The following is an 18,567-nucleotide window of genomic DNA, read 5'->3' as shown; positions in this document are numbered from 1 at the left end:
ACCGACTCACCAGTCAGTGCTATGTACTCTGTGTATTAGTGATGGGTAGAAGCAAGGGTTGTCTGCTGGGAGACTGGCCAAAGCTTTCAGATCTGTCTGGCTTTAGTGGGGCCATGTGCGTTAAAGATGCCTGATAGTCACAAATGCTGAGTGCTTGGGGCTGCCATGAGAACTGGGGTACAGTAGAGATGGCCCAGACGACATCCCAAGAGGGATTTCAGTGGGATCTGGGTGTGATCAAATAACCAAACCCCAGCTGAGCCGATAGCAGGGTTTGACCCTGGACCATCAGCACTGAAAGAACGGCAGAGTAGGTCACGGTGGCCGGGTAGTGGCACTATATGTCCAGGAGAGCATAGAGGAAATTAGAGTAAAAATCTTAAACGAATCCAACTGTATGGTAGCATGTCTCAGAATAGAAATTCCATGCTTGAAGAATAAGAATCTAGCAGCAGGAGTATACTACTGACCAGGATGGTGACTGTGAAATTTACAGAGATTAGAGAGGCTACAAAAGTAGAAAACTGAATAACAATGGGGGTTTTCAACTATCCCCATATTGTCTGGGAACATGTCCCCTCTGGATGGGATGCAGAGAAGTGATTTTTAGACACCATCAGTGACGGCTTGTTGGAGCAGCTAATCCTGGCACCCACAAGGGAAGGGGCAATTCTTGATTTAGGCCTAAGCGGAGCACAGGGTCCGGTCCAAGAGGGGAATGTAGCTGAACTGCTCGGTAATAGTGACCATAATGTAATTAAATTTAACATCCTTGTCTGGGGGGGAAATGCCAGGTGGTTAGAGGCAAAAAACGAGCATCCTTTAAAAAACATCAGGAAAGGGTTAGAGAAAAAGGCATAAAATATCATCATGCCACTGTATAAATCCATGCTACCCCCACACCTGGAACACTGTGTGCAGATCTGGTTGCCCCATCTCAAAAAGGATCTATTAGAATTGGAAATGGTACAGAGGCAGGCAACGAAAATGATTAGAGATGTGGAACAGCTTCCGTTTGAGGGGAGACGACTAAGGGGGGGATATAAGAGGTCTATAAAATCATGAGTGGGGTCGAGAAAGTGAAGAGGGAAGTGTTATTTACTCCTTCACATAATGCAAGAACTGGCAGTCACACAATTAAATGAAAAAAGAAAAGGAGGACTTGTGGCACCTTAGAGACTAACCAATGTATTTGAGCATAAGCTTTCGTGAGCTACAGCTCACTTCATCGGATGCATTCAGTGGAAAATAACAGTGGGTAAATTTATATACACACAGAACATGAAAAAATGGGTGTTCAACATACATACTGTAAGGAGAGTGATCACTTAAGATGAGCTATTACCAGCAGGGGAGTGGGGTGGGGGGAGAGAGAGAAAACCTTTTGAAGTGATAATCAAGGTGGGCCATTTCCAGTACATTTCCAGGAGTTAACATGAGCGTCTGAGGAACAGTGGGGGAGCGGGGGGGAGAAATAAACAAGGGGAAATAGTTTTAAACACCCATTTTTTCATGTTCTGTGTATATATAAATTTACTCACTGTTATTTTCCACTGAATGCATCCGATGAAGTGAGCTGTAGCTCACGAAAGCTTATGCTCAACTAAATTGGTTAGTCTCTAAGGTGCCACAAGTCCTCCTTTTCTCTTTGCGAATACAGACTAACAGGGCTGCTATTCTGAAACCTGTCACAATTAAATAAATAGGCAGCAGGTCTGACACAAACCAAAGGAAGTATTTCTTCACACAACACACAGTCAACCTGTGGAGCTTGTTGCCAGGGGATGTTGTGAAGGCCAGTAGTATAACTCTGTTCAAACAAGAAGTAGATCAGTTCACAGAGGATAGCTCGACCAGTTCCTATCAGTCAGGAAGGTCAGGGATGCAGCCCCATGCTCTGAGTGTCCATAAACATCTGACTGCCAGAAGCTGGGTGTGAATGGGATGGATCACTCGATACTGACCCTGTTCTGTTCATTCCCTCGGAAGCACCTACTGCTGGCCAGTATCGGAGGAAAGGACACTGGGCTAGATGGACCATTGGTCTGACCCAATGTAGACAGTCTTAGGTACTTACAGCTGAATGGCATTTTTAAAAAAGCCCTTTGCGATTGATGGGAAGCTGGAAAATGTGCCCAGAGGAGGCTTAGAAAACAAGTCAGTTGATGACCTGTTATTTGATCCCAGTCAGATATTTTCACATATTCCAGCAAGGATGTCCTGATGTCGGCAGCAGTCTGTCTCTGTGATTGCATCCTGAGCCCATCTGTTAGCAGGTCTGTTTGGGGTCTGTCTACACGGCAGCGGGCACCATGCCATTGCAGAGAAACTAAATGAATTCTTTGCAGCAGTCCTCATGGCCGAGCATGTGAGGGAGATTCCCAAACCTGAGCCATCCTTTTTAGGTGACAAATCTGAGGAACTGTCCCAGATGGAGGTGTCATTCGAGGAGGTTTTGGAACAAATTGAGATACTAAACAGTAACAAGTCACCAGGACCAGGAACTCAAATGTGAAATGGCAGGACTACGAACTGTAGTCTGTAACCTACCATTTAAATCTGCTTCTGTTCCAGATGACTGGAGGATAGCTAATGTGATGCCAATTTACCCAAACTGGGTAAACAGGCATCTCAGTGGGGTGTTAACCCTGAAATCTGCCACCCTGTGGGCGCCCACCCCAGCAGAAGGCTCTGGGTGCATCATTGCCATCCCCTCAGAGCTCTTCTGGGGTGATGCTGGTGGGGGAGCCACCCACAACCATCTGCTCAGGTGGCTGTGAGCTGGGTTCTCAGCTGGTGGCCTGAGGGCAGGGAGATCCCGGCCTGCCCAAAGAGTAATGCTGGGCCTCCTCCCAGCCCTGTGAGTAGCCAGGATGGGACCATGGGGGAGAATTTGCCTGTGGGCCTGGATCCCACCCTGTTCCCAGGTGGGAAGCGCTGGCCTCCAGCTCTCACGGGAAGCTCTGTGTGAGTGGCTGGGGTCACCCCATGGCCGCTGGGTTTGCGCTGCTGGCATTTCACCCCAGCCGTCCCCTGCAATACAGTCTGTCCTGACAGGCCTCTGGCCTGAGAGCTGATGGAAACTGTCCAGGGAGCCCTGGACCCAGCTCTTCTGTGCGGCGTTACTGCTGCTCCTCGCCACGCTGAGAGTCACCTGGAACCTGTGCCTGGGGCAGTTTGGGTGGGTTGGGCCAGCTGGGTGTCCGGGGGGGGAGAGTAGGAACTGGGTTAATACCCACCCGGCATAAATGCTCCATGGAGGTCTGTTGATCTTCGAACCTTTCCTGGCCTTGCTGCCCCACTGCCCCCTTTCTAGCTGGGGCCTGTGGCAGGTGCAGGAAGGGGAGTCATGAGGGGCTGTGAGTGCAGCAGCTCCCTGCACTGTGCGAGAGCGTCTCTCCCTGCCTGTGACTGACCGGAAACACCCAACTCCTACCTGACACCAGCTCCCTGGCTTCTGTCTTGCAGGTTTCCGATTGGAGGAGGAGGAGACTGCGCGTATCTGAATGGTCTGAGTGCGGTCAGCAGCTTGCGATGCACCAGTGAGAGACTCTGGATCTGCACCAAACCCGATGCATTTACACAGGCACAGGAGGCTGCCGTGGAAGGGGGCTGGTAACAAGAGTATTCTAGAATCTAGCCCTGGAAAAGCCTGACTGTGATTTCTTGTGACCATCACATCTGAGCAATTCCGGAATATCGGGGAATGCTCTGCGCATCACTGGGCAGAGCACTGTGGACTCAGGTGAAAACCAGAGATGCTATTTGCACATCTGGTCCCCGCACCCGTGCCGTCTCTTTTTCCGCCAGTGGAACGGCTCAAATCCAGCCTTACCAACCTCCCTCAGCTGGACCAGGAGCTCTGCCTAACTGAGCCAAGGCACCAGCCTCAGCTTTCGCTGCCCTGACGTTCCCCCACAGAAGCTTTTTACTCTAGAAAATTATCTATGGAATCTTTGAAAAATATTCATCATTCCCATTCGGTGGTCTGGAATAGAGCTGAGGGGGGATGTTCTACATTCCCGCGTGCCCCCCCGTACCTCCCCAGGAACTTTTTAACAAAGTTTTTTATGGGTCAGTTTTTGGGGTCTTTTTTGGAAACCCAATTGATTTTGAAGTTTACAGGTTTACACCTCCAGTTCCTTTTTTTTGTTGTTGTTGTTGCCAGATATTGCTTTGGATAAAAGCATGAACGTTTTAAACTGGTTTTAATTTTCCATTTTTAGTTTTAAGAGCGCTGCACCTGCCAAGGGAGTAGACCCCCTGTTACACTCCTCGTGGGACACTTAGGGCCTGGAACGTAGGAGTAAGAGGAGAAATGTCTGTTCTCTCCCTTCCTGGAGCCCAGTGGGTTTGAAAAGGGCAGGGAGGGGATTGGTGTGACACAGACAGACCAGGTGCCAGGTCATGCCAAAGTCCCCATGTCTCAAGGGGACCCTGAGAAATACACAGCTGGGATCAGGCTGGCTCATCTGTGTGTTAAGATAGGTATTAGCGTTATAAGAATGTGTTCAGCCTTTATTGAATGCTTGTGAGCTGCTGCCGCATTAATCTCATTTCTTCTGACCTCTGTATCCCACACTGTAAGGTAATATTGGAGCGTTTGTTTTGGCAGCCTCTGTGACTGTGTAAATCACCAGACAGAGTGAATTAAGGCATTCAGGAGTGTGAAGTGCTGATCTCCAGCAGCTCAGAGCACAGGGGAGGAGGTGGGATACAAGAAGGAACTGAATATAGCCTGTTGATGCTGGGGGCAGGGTTTTCTAGGCATAAGCAAGAGATCCCCAGCTGCTTAGCCTGGGTTAGCCCTAAAGGACACAGAGTTTATAATGGACCAGTGATACACAGACTGCGGCTCACGAGCTGCAAGTGACTCTTTAATGTGTCTCCTGCCGCTCTTCGTAGCACCTGATATTAAAACACTGTGATTTAATTGTTAACCAGTCAGGATGCTTTTACTATGTTATTAGCCACTAAGTTATTTGCTGCGAGCATTTATATAAAAACCTAAATATTTCCCCTGCCCTTCTGTTTAAATAGGAGTAATACTATAGTAAATGAAACAATGAATTCCCGCTACTGTGGCTCTTTTGGGTACGGCTGATCACTAATTTTGCTCCTGAACCACTGAGCTTGGAGCATCACTGCAATAGATGCTTCTGTTACCTTTTGAAACTTTGTAGCTTAGTTGTGTGCGTATGTTCACCTGCTTTAGCCTTGTAAATAAATCTTATTTCCTTTTTAATAAATTGTCCTATAATCAGACTGGCTACGTGCGCGGTCTTTGGTGTGACGTCTAAGGTGCAGTTCACCTGGGGTGCCTGGACCTGTGGGACTGGGAGTAACCTGAATACTGTTGTGATTCTGAGTGTGAGAGACCATCTGTCTCTCAGAGGCAGGCTCACCTGGGTTGCGAGACAGATCGGTACAGTACCCAAGGGGACTGCATGGCTAGGCTGTTAGGATGCCGGAGGAGGTTACCCTGCATGTTTGGTTGGTGAAATCTAGGTCTAGAATTCTCAGCCAGTTTGGATTTGTGCCCTGGTTCCCAGCAGTCTGCCCTGAGGTTGGTGCCACTCTCTCAGGACACTGCAGACAGTGCTATTGCACGGCCTTGGCTCCAGTTCCCTCCTTGCAGGAGAGAGGAGCTGAGCCTGCCCAGAGATGGAGTTTGGGGGACAGATGTATGTGACCCAGGGACCCCTTGGTGCCAGTGGCAGGCAGCGCAGAAGGTTTTCCAGGAATCCCCTGGGTCTGATTGTTACATCAGTCGTTTTAAACCTTTCCAGATGACTGTACCGCTTTCAGGAGTCTGATTTGCCACCTCACTTAAAAAGTGCGACTCCGGTTTCACCTCACTTAAAAACTACTCGCTTACAAAATCAGACATAAAAAATACAGAATCGTCACAGCCACTATCACTGAAACGGCTGACTTTCTCATTGTTAGTATATAATAAAATAAATCAATGGAAATATAAATCTTGTACTTCCATTTCAGTGTAGAGGGGATAGAGCAGTGTAAACAAGTCACGATCTGAAATTTTAGTTTGTACTGACTTCGCTAGTGCTTTTTATGCAGCCTGTTTTAAAACGAGGTAAATATCTGGATGAGTTGATATATCCCCGGGAAGACCTCTGCGTATGGCCAGGAGTACATGTTCCCCTGGTGGAGAACCAGTGGTCTACAGAATAGTTTACCAAAGGGGGCATGCGAGGTCTGTATCAAGGGCCAGTTTTAGGTGAAAAATGCCTTTTTTAGGTGAAAAATGCCAATTCAGCAGTTTGCGAATTCATGTCTGGTCTGCTGAATTGTTCACGTCCAGCCCTTCCCCCCAGTTCTTAAAAAGTCGAAGCATTTCGTTTAGACACTTTCCAAACAAACCATTTTGATTTTTCAGCTTGAAACAATTTTTTGTTTAAAAAAGTCCTTCAGTTTTATTTTAAAAATTCAAAAAGTTACAACCCTTGAAATGTTCCTGGGTCTTTTTTTTTTTTTTTAAAGCTTTTCGGTTCATCAAAAACTTGGAAAAATTTTAGTTTTATTCAACCTGCTCTAGGGGCAGGTGAGGATTTTAGTGGTTTATATTTTGGGTCTCTGAGTCTCCTTGTTGCTCAAAGTTTTCTTACTGTAACAAATGTATTTGGGATGAGGGCAGGATGGGCAAAAGCTTCCTAAAAGTGGGGGGGCTGCTGGCACCCAAACTGTGGCCCAGCCCCTGTGCCAGCCCTTCTCCTCGAGGTCCTGCCCCCTCAAACTGCCCCTTTCCCTGAAGCCTCCCCCTCACGCCACCTTTCTCCCTGAGCTCCCACTTCACGCTGCCCCTTGCCCCCAAAACACCGCCCCCCCGCTCCTTTCTCTCCCCCCTCATCCAGTCGCTCACACTTATGGCCAGTAAAAAGTGGTGGGCCCTGGTCTCCCATGCATGAGAGTGGGAGAGGATGAAATATTTCAAATATAACTCCCCCCACCTCACAAAAGCACAATTCGCCAGCAACAGCAAAACACGCACCTAACCAACCCGGGCCAGTCACGCTGTGTTGTGTGTGACATTCCCGTCCTGGGGCGGTTTATGTCTTTGAGAATGTGAACCCTGCAGGCCTGGGTGTTTCTCTCTGTAATGTGACCTCAGCGCTCCTGCTGAGAGCCATTGTTTGTAAATGTTTCAGTAGCAGACATATTTATCATTCATGGACAGACAGACATTTATTCATAATTAGAACTGGTCAAAAATAGCGGGGGTGGGGAGGGTCATGAAAATGGAAGAAGAAACCACTCTTCCCCCCCCACGATATTCTTCAAACTTATTTGCAAATGTTTTTAATGATCAAAGTTTTGTTTAGTTTTGGTGGGAAAAACTCCACGTTCTCTCTCAAGTGGGCAGAGAAATCCAAAATGTTTTTTTTAAAAAGGGAACTCTTTTCAAATGATCAATGTAATCCAAAGTGGCATTTCTAGTTAAAAGGTTGCATTGTGAGTGTAAAACCATTTTGAACCAGCTCTATTACTGTATAACAAGATGAGTTTATTTTTCATGCTGCATTGTTTGGGCCAAGTTGCAAGTGGTATTTCAGTTTTTGCACAGATCTTCTCTTCTTGCGTCTGCACCTCTCATAAGCTGTGGCCTTAATCTCGGCCCTGGAAACATTTACGTGCATGTTTAACTTTAATGACTGCTGTGAATAATTCCATTTCAATGGGACAACTCTGAGGTCGGGTTTAGGTTACAGCCCTATATCGGTGTAACTACGTCATTTATTTAATTTTCTTTCTTTTATATGTGAAAGTTCTTGAGAGGTTAAAGCAGGTAAAATACATGAACAGGTTCAGACAGTCCAAGTTTGTCAGTGCAAAGTGACAGCAGAGATGTGGTATCTGCTAGTTTTCCATAAGTCTCTCAGGGTCACCCAGGACAACTTTGGGGATCTCTGTCTTGCATCGTGAATGTTCCCTGAAAGTGTCCAAACAGCTCAGAGATACAGAACCATTCCCTGGATCCATTCTTACAGCTGTCTTCCCCGGAAAGCAGTCTGGCAAGTGTTCCTGTCAGCTCATTGCTAGGTTATCTGCCAAAACACTAGAGTTTTCAGGTGCCTAAATAGCCCCTGGAATCATGGTGAAATTATCCTCCCCGCCACCACCAAAATTTGAAATGGTGCCCTGAGTACACGGGACCCTACTGTGCTTCCCCCAGAGGAGCTGCATTAACAGGCAACTCTGCAAATTCTCTGCATGCCTCTGCCAGTGACCCCCATGCCTCTCCATTTCCTTGGCCACATGTATCCTGTCCCCTTGCTGGCGGCTAATCCAGAAAAAGAGGGAAAGAGCTCACCACTGCGACCACCTGAGGGATGTGTTGGGGTGAGATCAGCTGGTCAAAGCAGGCAATAGGGACAGAATCGGAGACTTGAAGCTCCTCGAGTGACCTCTGACCTTTCCAGACCTGCCCTTCAATCAGACACAGCGATTGTAAAGTTGAATGTGATAGTAACTAGACCCGTTTTAAACCCTTCACCACACAAGACAAAGCCCGTAGGATTCATCATGAACTATTTATTTCTCCTCCCCTGGATTCCTGCAGCCACCAGCCACCTTGGAGCTTTCCCTCGTCTCTCCCAGGCTGGGCTCACTTGATAGCAGGAGCTCAGCGGAGGGTCCAGCTTTGCTCTTTCGCTTCCTTTCTTCACGTCTTTGGGTGGCTGCATTTGCAGCTGAGCAGCCTGATGGAAACACTGAGTCCTCTGTCTCGGCAGGCAGGCCCAGCTGCCAAAGCCAAAGACTCCCTGAGAACAGGGGCAGGTTCGCCTCAACTCTCAGGAGTGGAGGCTGGACCCATAGGGTAGGATTACCATATTTGAAATTTCAAAAAAGGGGACACTCTGGGGGGGAGGGAGTGGTAGCCCTGCCCCCTATCTACTCTCTCCCACTTCCTGCCCCCTGACTGCCCCCCACAGAACTGCCAACCCATCCAACCGCCACTGCTCCTTGTCCCCTGATCACCCCCTCCCAGGACCCCACCCTCTATCTAAGCCTTCCTTCTCCCTGTCTCCAACTGCCCTCTCCTTAGACCCCCCCAACCTAACTACCCCCCTAGAACTTCCCCCCCTACCTGTCCCCTGACTGCCCCGCCCCCTATCCGCACCCCTGCCCCCTGACAGACCCCCGGGTCTCCCACACCTATCCAACCACTCCCTGTCCTCTGACTGCCCCCGCAGAACCCCCGACCCATCTAACCCCCCCTGCTCCCTGCCCCTGACTTTGACCCCAAACCTCCGCCCCATCCAACCCCCCCTGCTCCCTGTCCCTTGTCTCCCCCAACCCCTCTCCATATGCCCACCCCCTGTCAGGCTCCCCCCAGAACCCCTGACCCATTCAACCCCTCCTGCTCCCTGTCCCCTGACTGCCCCTTGGGACCCCGTGCCCCTTCTCCAGCCCCCCGGCCCCCTTACCCTGCTGCTCAGAGCAGTGTGTCTGGGGTGCGGAGCCAGACACAGTGCCGTGCTCCCCCGCAGAGCACGCAGCTCCCCACCCCACCCCCAGAGTGCTGCATTGGGAGGGAAATCCCAGCCCTTTGGAGAGTTTTACAAATTCCTCCCGGAGGGCGATTTAAAACCCAAAAAGCCGGACATGTCCGGGAAAATCCGGACGCATGGTAACCCGACCACAGGGACTCCAGGATCTGCAGCTGCTGCCACCTCTATGGTGAATCCTCCGACTCATCACCAACCAGCTCTTCCCCATTCTGCCAGCCGGCCCCACGGTCTGACCGTGCAGGAGAACAGAAACCCTTTGGGACAGCAGGAGAGTCTCCTCAATGCCGCATGCTTTGCATGGCTTCCCGCGGTCACCGGGAAACACGACTCCCCTGCCCCAGGAGTCTCTCAAGGAGCTGCCGGCGCAGTCACTGGGCACCCACTCGTAATGGTCTCGGGCAGTGACATTGCAGAGGGAGCTGAGCAGACCGTCCCTTCCGTGACTTCCTGAATTTCTGCCAGGACGGATTCTCCTCTGCGCTAGGGAGAGTCCCAGAGGAAAAACAGCTGTGGTGGGGGAGCGGGCAAGACAAGCTCTCCCCCTGAGCCCTTGACTAGCAGGCAAGCAGGACTCTGGGAGCCAGGGATCGGGGTGTCTTGCTGGGAGAGCAGAGCTGGAGAGCAGAAAAGGGCACTGGAGGAATTGTCGAAAAGTCAGTGTGATGGCCATGTCATGGGCAACCAGACCTAGTGGTCAGAGGCAGAGTCCACACTCACAAGACAGGAGTCGAGAGTCAGCTGGGTCAGGACACGGGAAGAGCAGAAGCAAAAGACCAAATTGTGTTCAGCACCTCAAGTCAGATGAGTCACCCCGAGTCCGCATGCCAGGAAATCAAGCCTGGGGACCGGGAGCAGGAACAGCCAACACGGTCCAGAGGGGGCGGGTGGGAGCTCGGGTGTTCAGACAGCTTCTTGTTCCTGCTGCTGGTTTAAGGAGGTCCTGGGGGCCGATTAGCTGCTCTGGGACTCTGCCAATGGACCTCAGGGATGGAGCCTCAAACTGGGTCTGGACTTCATCAGTCCTAGGTAAGCAGTTTTTCGTAGGCTTCCAGGTGGCGTCCTGGAGGGTGGCTGAACCCAGGAACCCTGCACACCCGGGTTAATGACCCATGGGTCATGACAGTGAGTGATCTCTCGCTGCTCAAACCTCCTGCACGAAACAGTCTCCAGGGTCCCAGACGCATCCTCTGAGAATAAAAATACACAGTCATGATGACAAATAGGCTATGGAATAGGAGCCCCCTCTTTGTTGCAACAGCCCCAAGTTCCCAGAAGAGTGGACGGTTCTTACCTCCAGGAGATGCCTGGGATCTTCCATCTAAGCCTCACTGGGACCCCTGTTTCTTGGTCTGACGGGATGAGATCATCTGTCCCCACTGCTCCCTGCGCTGGGCTGGCTGCAGCACACATCTGTGAAAGGGGCTCGGCCAGAGAGATGTTACAGTCAGGGTCCAGGCACCCCAGAAGGAGAACAGAGGGTCTGAAACCAGAAGACGAAGCAATCAAATCAGCGGATTCGACAGAGAAGTTTTGTACCCTACAGGGACATCAAAGAAGGTCTGTTAGGAAAGCTGAGATGTTAGTCTGGAAACTGCTAAGGCAAAGATTGTGACTTGTTAACGTTCAGTTTAAGTCACTACAAAGTGTGTTTTGTTTTGTTTCTCTGTTTGAAATTTGTCTTTTTCTCTTGCTTAGTTTCACTTAAATTTCTTCTTTGTTACTGTGCTTCCCCAAGCACCTCAGTGTCGTATGTTCGAGTGAAGCGTGAGTCTCCAGCCTACCCAACAGGCTGAGCTGTGCCCTGTCTCTCTGAAGGTAGCGAATAATTTCTGAGCGGTGCTGGGCCCAGAGTCCAAGGGCAGTTCACCAGACATCTCCTGTGAAGCCCAAAGGGACCAAAGGAGCAGGAGAGATTCAGGCCCCATTGACCCATGGGAACTTCCCACAGAAGAGGCCACACTGGGCTCCAGACACAGCCAGCAGGATCCCTCCCACAAGCTGGGCCATGTCCTTCCCCTCCCAGCCCCACAGCTTCCTCCCCACCCCAGCCTCAGGAACCCCTCCCACCTCCCTGCTCTCCCCAACCACTCTCCAATACCAGGCTGTTTCCAGAATGGAAGCAGGTGCGTACCAGAGTTCACTCACCGCTAGATGCTGGCCAGGCCTCGTGTCACCACTTTCTCGCTGGTCTAGCAACCCCGCTGATACTCACTCTTGCAGTTTGTTGTCTGGGAACTCAGCCCTCCAACCAGGTGACTGGCCTTTACTCCACTCCTTCCTGGGTCGTGCTCCTTCCAAACAAAGTCCAAAAATGTCTTGAACAGAAACAAGGCCTTCCACCCTCGTGGGGAGTTCTTCCTCAGCCTGATTTTGGCTCGGCCTGCCCTTCTTGGGTTTCTATGGTCTTCTGTGTCCCCTTCCTTAGGGACGGTGAGAGAACCCAGTCCTACCCTGGACTCCAGGTTTTGGCCCAAGGCCGTCAACTGAACAGTTCCCTCTGCTTCTGTACTTTTGCTGCTGTTTCCCCTTGTTTCCTCTCAGGTGGGGCTCACTTGGTCATCAATTTGGCCTAGCCCCAGGCTAGGCAGCCATAGGCCAAGCCACCCTGTTAGATATCCTCCTCCTTCAAATCCGGTCCAGCCCGGCTGACAGGTTTGCTGAGGGGATGGTGAAACCCGATTGCTGATCAGAAGGAGGTCAGAGTCTTTTCTCTAGGAGCTGAAGGTCCGTTTGTCCTGCTGCGGGAAGTGGAGCTGGAGAGCAGAGATGTTAGGTGAAAGAGACTGCATGATGGAGTTGGAGACTGAGGGACGGGAGCCTCCTCCCAGAAACGCTCCCAGGAGAACAGGTTTGAGGAGTTCTCTGGGGAGCCTCTTGCTAGGAAAAAAACAAGGGTGGCACATTGCTGGAGATGTCTCTGTCCCAGGGATGGGGGAAGCTCCCAGCCAGGCTATGCAGCAGGGATCCCATTTCTCCCCCAAGAAACCCATATGCCCAAAGAAGTCAATGGCTCTTACCTCCATGAGGGAGCGGGGTCTTCCCTCTCAGCCTCTTTGAGAACTACCACTGCTTGGTTTCCTCGGACAAGGGACCTGCCCCCACTGCTCCCTGAGGTGGTTCAGCTTCTGACTACACCCATCTGGGAGGCTGTCAGACGCTCCAGGGCCTAGAAGACACGGGCAGAGGAGGCTCCTCTTCATGTCAGACTCTGAGAGCCCATAGAGGGGCCAAAGGAAGAATAAAGGGCAGGAGATGAAGCTAGCCCTGAGCCTCTGTCCCATCCTCACCTCCTCAAATGTGGAGCTTCCTGAGCTTCAGTTGGGCAGACAGTCTGTAGCCCTGACCCAAAGGTCCTTCTGCGCCATATGGGGCAGGAAGATCTCTGCCTGGGAGCACGGGGAATGGGATGGGGGTGAGACCAAGGAAAGAGGGGAGGGGTATGGGTGTGAGGGAAAGAGCTCCTGCCCCAGATGAATGAATTTGGGGGGCCAAGGGAAGGACCCGGCTCCACAGAGAGGGCAGAGAATTTCTGTGAGTGCCAGGGGCCTCCATTTCCGCTTCCACTAGCCCCGCATTTACAGTGAGACAGAGCAGTACCTGCAGCAGGGAGCGGGACTTGCTGAACAGGGAGGGGAACCTTTCAGAGCATCAGATGAGCCACAGCCCTTGCAGCGCCTCGGGCATCTGGTGCAAGTGCCTGATGATGTGAAGCTGGCCCATGACCTTGGCTGTGACATCCTCGTGCTGCAGGGGAACGAGAACATGTCAGAGACGGAGACACTCCCCAGGAATCAGGGAGGATTAAGGGCACCTGGAACCAGCACCATCATTTCCACCCACCGGCTGCTCATGTCTGAGTGGTGGATTCACCCTCCCGACCCCCAGGATGGAGGCTTGCTGTCCTCTCTAGTGACCTCCAGTGCCAACCCCCCTCCTTGTCGAGTGAGCTCCTGCCACCTCCCCATCAGTGCCCCTGACAGCTGTTCCACCTCCAACCCACCTGGGGACACCGCTCAAGTTCATAGAACCCTCTCCTCCACCCCCACCTCCATCCCCACCCAGGTAGGGCAGGGAGGGGGCTCTAGCAGGGTGGCGGGGGGCAGGAGGGATTCTGGCAGCAGTAAAGTGGGATGGGGAGAGGTTGAGACCTTTCCCCAAGTCACCCTAGTGACAAAAGCTGAAGCCACAGGATGGCAGCCCTGGTGAACGAGGCAGGTCAGCAGCCCCTGCTGACTGAATCCTCCCAATCTCTCGAGAGCGGGTCCAGCCCTACCAGCAGCAAGACCAGCTTCCCACGCCCATGTGCCTCAGCCCTTCCTGCTCAGTCGCCATCACCAGTCAGTCCTTGGCCTCCCAGGCTGCCGGGAAAGGGAGCAACTCTCGATGGTGGCTCAGGTGACATGGACACTAGGCTATGGGGAAATGGGTGCAGCTCTGTGGGGCAGGAAAGGTTCCCAGAGGGCTCTTAGGGGACTCTCCTGTCCTTTCCAGGAGTGATAGCAGAGCACCACATCCTAAGAAGAGAAGTCCATGAAGTCCAGAAGTCCCGACTAGGCTCCTTGCCACCAGGCCAGCGAATGGCGATAAGATGGGAATGAGGCCCTGGCCTCCACCCCAAGCTCCTGAGTCGATTGCAGCTGCTTACCGTGACCCCCATCAGTTGCTGGGCTTCCCCCAGGAGGGAGTAGACGAGCACCAGCCCAGCCTGGCTGACACGTAGCACAGGGTCGTGGATAGCCAGCACTGCTGTCTGAAGGAAGGATCTTTTCTGACCGATGGAGAAGAATTTTCCAAAGACCTAAAACCAAGAGGACACGAGGCTCAAGCAGATTGGCCAGAGCCAGCCTCCAAGTCCTGGCCGTACAATGGCATCACCGTCTAGTGCCCCAAAGGGCGGGGAAGAGAGCTGCTGTGGACAAGGCAGTTCATTCCCCAGGAGGCTTTCAGGGTCCCAGGGCTCAGGGAAGCCCCTTTATTAAAAGGTCGTAGATGCTGAGGGACCAAAGCCTCCAGTGGCTCTTCCGGGAGGGCAATTTCTGGCAGGGGCCAGGATGGGCTGGAAATGGATCTCTAATGTGTGTGAGCAGGCCCACTCTGCTGTGCAGGGCACCGAGATGACAGGGGACCCTGTGTTGCTTCCAGCAGAGAGATCTCCTGCACCTCAGCGGCTAGAGGAGTGTGTGTGTGTTGTGGGGGGCGAGGGGGTTGGAGCTGACAGACCAAAAGTCTCTTCACCCCAGCTTAGTGATTTCTCTCATTGCTGGGAATGGCCTCTGCATCTCCTTGGTTTCTTCAAGGGGAATCCAACCTGCAGCCTGACAAGGACAAGGAGACTCATGGCCCAGTCCCCATCCCAGATGCTCCTCGGAGACTTTTCTTCCGCTGCAGCAATTCAGCTTGTGGGAGGCGGGACAACCTCACACAGTCTCTCTCACAGGGCGTCTGTGGAGCAGCATTCTGTCGATGCCCTTGTCGATCCAGGAGCCGCTCCAGGGCCTCCTCTGTGATGTTGTGGCAATCACCCATTTCACCTTTTACTCCAGGCTGGGGGCACTGTGTTACTGTGTGTTCGAAGGTTTGGATATTCTCACCACAGTTGTGAGATGGGGGCTGGGGGGTGTCTTTGATTTTCTACTTGTGCAGCAAGTAGCCGCAACTTGGGTCAGTGACAATGTGCTTCTTTGGAACAGTGGCTGAGGTCCAGATACTCTGCCATTCCCTGGCTGGGTCTGGAGATATGAGGGGGGCGCATGTGGTCCATATTGGCTCTGGAGCTCACTATGTCCCCTACCCAGTTCCCAGGTTGGGGCATTCTCCTTCCTGACCTGCAATGGAATTGGGCAAAGCCCACCTCCTTTCTCTGCTTCTACAGGATGCAGGGAATTAAACAAGGGTCTGATCAAGCAATCATGACTGACTGACTCAGGGCTCTCCTCTCAGACACTTGGGGATCAGTCAGGGGGACAAGGAGCAGAGAGACACCCAGAGCCAAAATCCTATATTAACTCACCCACCCGGGGATCCTCCTTATGCTACGTAGCAATGCAGCCATGTAAGACACTCAAATCACGGCAACTAGCGAGGTTCCAATGTGGGACCTTTAGCACCAGCCTGTCCCACTGGTTGCTGGAGGAGGAGCTCTGAGCTGGAAATAAGGAGCGGGCTCTTCTCCTGTCTCCAGGAGGCATCCACTGCAGGGAACCCAGCCAGCCCCACTCCCCGGGCTGTGTCATGCCCTGGCACAGTGCCCTTACCTCCCCCACTCTGGCTGTATTTTTGTAGCCCAAGAGCCTGCTGTCCTGGTGCCAGTCATAGCACCAGAGATCTTCTGCGTCATGTATGGTCAGGCCTGGAAGAGAGAGAGAGAGAGAGAGACTTTTCTCCTTCTGGTTGCAGTTTCTGTGTCCTTCCAACCCCATTGGTGGCTCCACAGTGGAGTGGAGAAGAACAGAGGCAGAGAGAGACTTGTCCTCCAGCTGGGGTCAGTAGGAGAGAAATGGTCTGGGGTCCCATTATCCACCTGTGGTCACTCTCAGTCCCCTATTGGGTTCCGTGTCCCAGCTGGGTTTCTTACCCCTCTGTCGGAGCAGCAGCTGGTAGAGCCGGTAAGTCCCCTCCCTGGCCTGCCGGCTGATGTCCTTGTCTGGATCGCTGACAAATAGAGCCAGCTGGGCCACATGGTGCCCCATCCTAGGAAACTCGGCTGAGATCTAATGGAAGGGAGAGGAGAGGGGACTCCATCAGCATTTTCCTGTCAGCTCCCCTGGGCCAGAGGGCTCCTTCCCCTTAGCTCCTCTGCAGGAGATGCTGGGGGAGAGGAGCTTGAGATCGACCCTTCATTTGCTCTGCTGCCAAGGGAGCCTGGAGCTGCTTTGGGATGCCAAGCAGGGGTGGAGCATGGGCTCCTTAAAGGCCCAGGGACAACACTGAACCAGGACAAGAAGAACTTGACTCAAGCCTAGCTCAGTCCCTGCTCTGCCTCTGCCTCCCCATGAAGAACCCTCCTAAGCCACAGCCCCGGCCGCAGCAGATCCTGCAGCCCGCTGGAGCCAGCCCGTCTCCGCCTGGAGCCAGCAAGCTGGGATCGGAGGTCACTTACGTCAAACTCAGGGAGGGTGACCGTGTATCTCAGCAGGGCTGTGCTGCTCCTGATGGCCCTGGCTCGCTCCTGCGACACCCTGGACACGACCCACAAGTTGATATCCTGTGGGGAAAGGAGGCAGGTCAGACTCAGTGGCCAGGTGCACCTACTTTGCAAATGATCCCCCCATGCCCCTAGCCCCAGGGGCCTGAGACATTCTGCACAGGGGGGAATATCTGAGGCCTTGATGGCAGATGGTCCCATCCTCCCAGAACTCCTGATTCCTGAACAGTTCACCAGAAAGGAGACTGAACCCTTGACCCTTCCCTGCTACGAAAATCCTTGGGGGGATGTAGGGAGTGACTGAGAACACAATTCCCCCAGGAATTTCAGAGCAGATCAGAGGGAAGGGCTGATTCCCTGGGGTCCTCCTGTTTCTCTAGGAAGGAGTGTGTGCCTCTTCTCTGAGAACCATCTCTCGAATCTCATGGGGTGTGTGTGTTGGAGGGGTGGGGGAAGGGTGGGTTTTCAGACTCTCACTCCCCAAGACAGCCAGGAGCCCTGTGGTTAGTGCTCAGCAGAACCAGGCAGAGCTCTGGCTTGAAGTCCCAGCTCCTTCCTCTGTCCCTCAAGAAGGAAGGACCTGACACTGCATTGCACTGACCTCCCCAACCAAGGACGGCCCACTGGGGACCCAGCTAGGAGGACAGAGTGGAAAATGGATCTTCCAGTCTCTCCTTACCAGTCCCCCAAAGAGTTCAGGTGAAATGGGACTCACCTCCAAGATGAAGTGGAGCCTGTCTGTGTCTGGGGACTCTGCCAGCAGGTTCCCCAGCATGGCATCCAGGACCTCTGGGATGACTTTATGCAGAGCCTGCAAAGCATGGGTCAGAGTTAGGGAACCTGGGCCTACACCTGCCACAGGATGGGAAGAGGGGTCTCTGGGAAGCACTGGGGAGACTCCAAACACATATCCTGGCCTCTCTCCTTCACATCCCACTGCAGGCAATTCGCAAGAATTGATGACCCCTGGACCTTTGATCCATGAGCTTAGGAGGTCTCTGCAGAGGGCCTTGTAGGCAGAAGAGTATGAAACAGCCAAGTTGCTATGGATGGAAGCTGGGATTCTGGGCAAAACACGGCTTATGGAAGAAAGAAAGAAAGAAAGAAAGAAAGAAAGAAAGAAAGAAAGAAAGAAAGAAAGAAAGAAAGAAAGAAAGAAATCCCCCAGGGAGGGGTAATCTCTTCCCTGCTGGAGGGAAGAATCCAACCCTGCAGCTTGTTCCAACTCCGTTATCCCACCCCTAAATCTGGAGCTCCAGCGAATCAAGGGAGCAGGACCAAGGAACACTCTGGAAGAGGAGGAGGATGGAGGAGGAGGATGTACCTGGATGCCGGTGGTGTCCTTCTCCGTGCCCAGGGTGAAGACGGAGTGAAGGGCAGCTCGCAAGAGGTGGGTCTCTAGGGCTGGCTCCAGGGCAGGTTTCATGGTGCTGGCAAGAGAGAGGAGCTGGTATTAGACTGTGCAGTACGGGGGTGGGACTGTCGCCAACACGGACACCAACCCACAGGGATAGAGGCACAGGCTGGCGAGAATGGAAACTGAGGCACTGAGCTCGGGAATGACAAGGCCAAGGCGTCCCAGACAGACAGTGGCAGGACAGGAATAGCTCCTGTTCCCTGGAGCCTGCGGCCGCTCCTGTATCTGAGCCCAGGAGTGAGCCCCTCCCCAAGGCCCCTGTCATGTTATGGGAGTGAAAAGAAGAGCCCCGCCAGGAGGGAGTGACCCTTCCCTCCCCACCATCTCTGCCAGAGGCGCCACTCTTGGGAGGTGACCTGGGCGGGACAGTGACGGTGACTCCCAGCCTTGGGCCTGAGCAGCACTGGGGTGAGGGGAGCCAGCGGGGTGGGGGGTGGGGCTGTCTCGGTACCAGAGGTAGCCCACTGCAGCCA

The 18,567-nt window shown here is 52.7% G+C and overlaps 2 protein-coding genes across 3 annotated transcripts in view; one reads left to right on the top strand and one right to left on the bottom strand.

The window, feature by feature from the left end:
- LOC311530177 (C-type lectin domain family 2 member D-like) overlaps positions 1–4,177 on the top strand; it is a 28,020-nt gene extending 23,843 nt beyond the window's left edge. Inside the window, exon 3 of one of the 2 annotated variants that reach the window (XR_014713948.1) lies at positions 3,469–3,590. Coding sequence is in view for 1 of the 2 variants with exons in the window: in XM_084646645.1 (XP_084502771.1) it covers positions 3,469–3,619 (151 nt within the window). In the remaining variant the exon portion in view is untranslated. Of the gene's footprint in view, positions 1–3,468 lie in introns of both variants that reach the window. The other variant, XM_084646645.1, reaches the window with a different exon arrangement.
- Positions 4,178–14,354: 10,177 nt separating this feature from the next.
- Positions 14,355–17,454, bottom strand: LOC311531027 (maestro heat-like repeat-containing protein family member 7; the record flags this gene model as incomplete). Its single annotated transcript, XM_084648085.1, has 5 exons — positions 17,393–17,454; positions 16,633–16,737; positions 16,108–16,243; positions 15,788–15,882; positions 14,355–14,411 (listed from the first exon to the last, which is right to left on the bottom strand). Exons 1-5 carry the CDS (start codon positions 17,450–17,452, stop codon positions 14,355–14,357), a joined length of 453 nt encoding a protein of 150 aa, XP_084504211.1. The 5' UTR covers positions 17,453–17,454.
- Between the last annotated feature and the right edge of the window lie 1,113 nt (positions 17,455–18,567).

This window comes from Lepidochelys olivacea (genome assembly GCF_965140295.1).
Source record: "Lepidochelys olivacea isolate rLepOli2 genome assembly, chromosome: 14".
In the NCBI taxonomy this organism is placed as follows: domain Eukaryota; kingdom Metazoa; phylum Chordata; order Testudines; family Cheloniidae; genus Lepidochelys; species Lepidochelys olivacea.
Note: the sequence above shows the minus strand (reverse complement) of the source record. Positions and strands in the feature narration are given on the sequence as shown.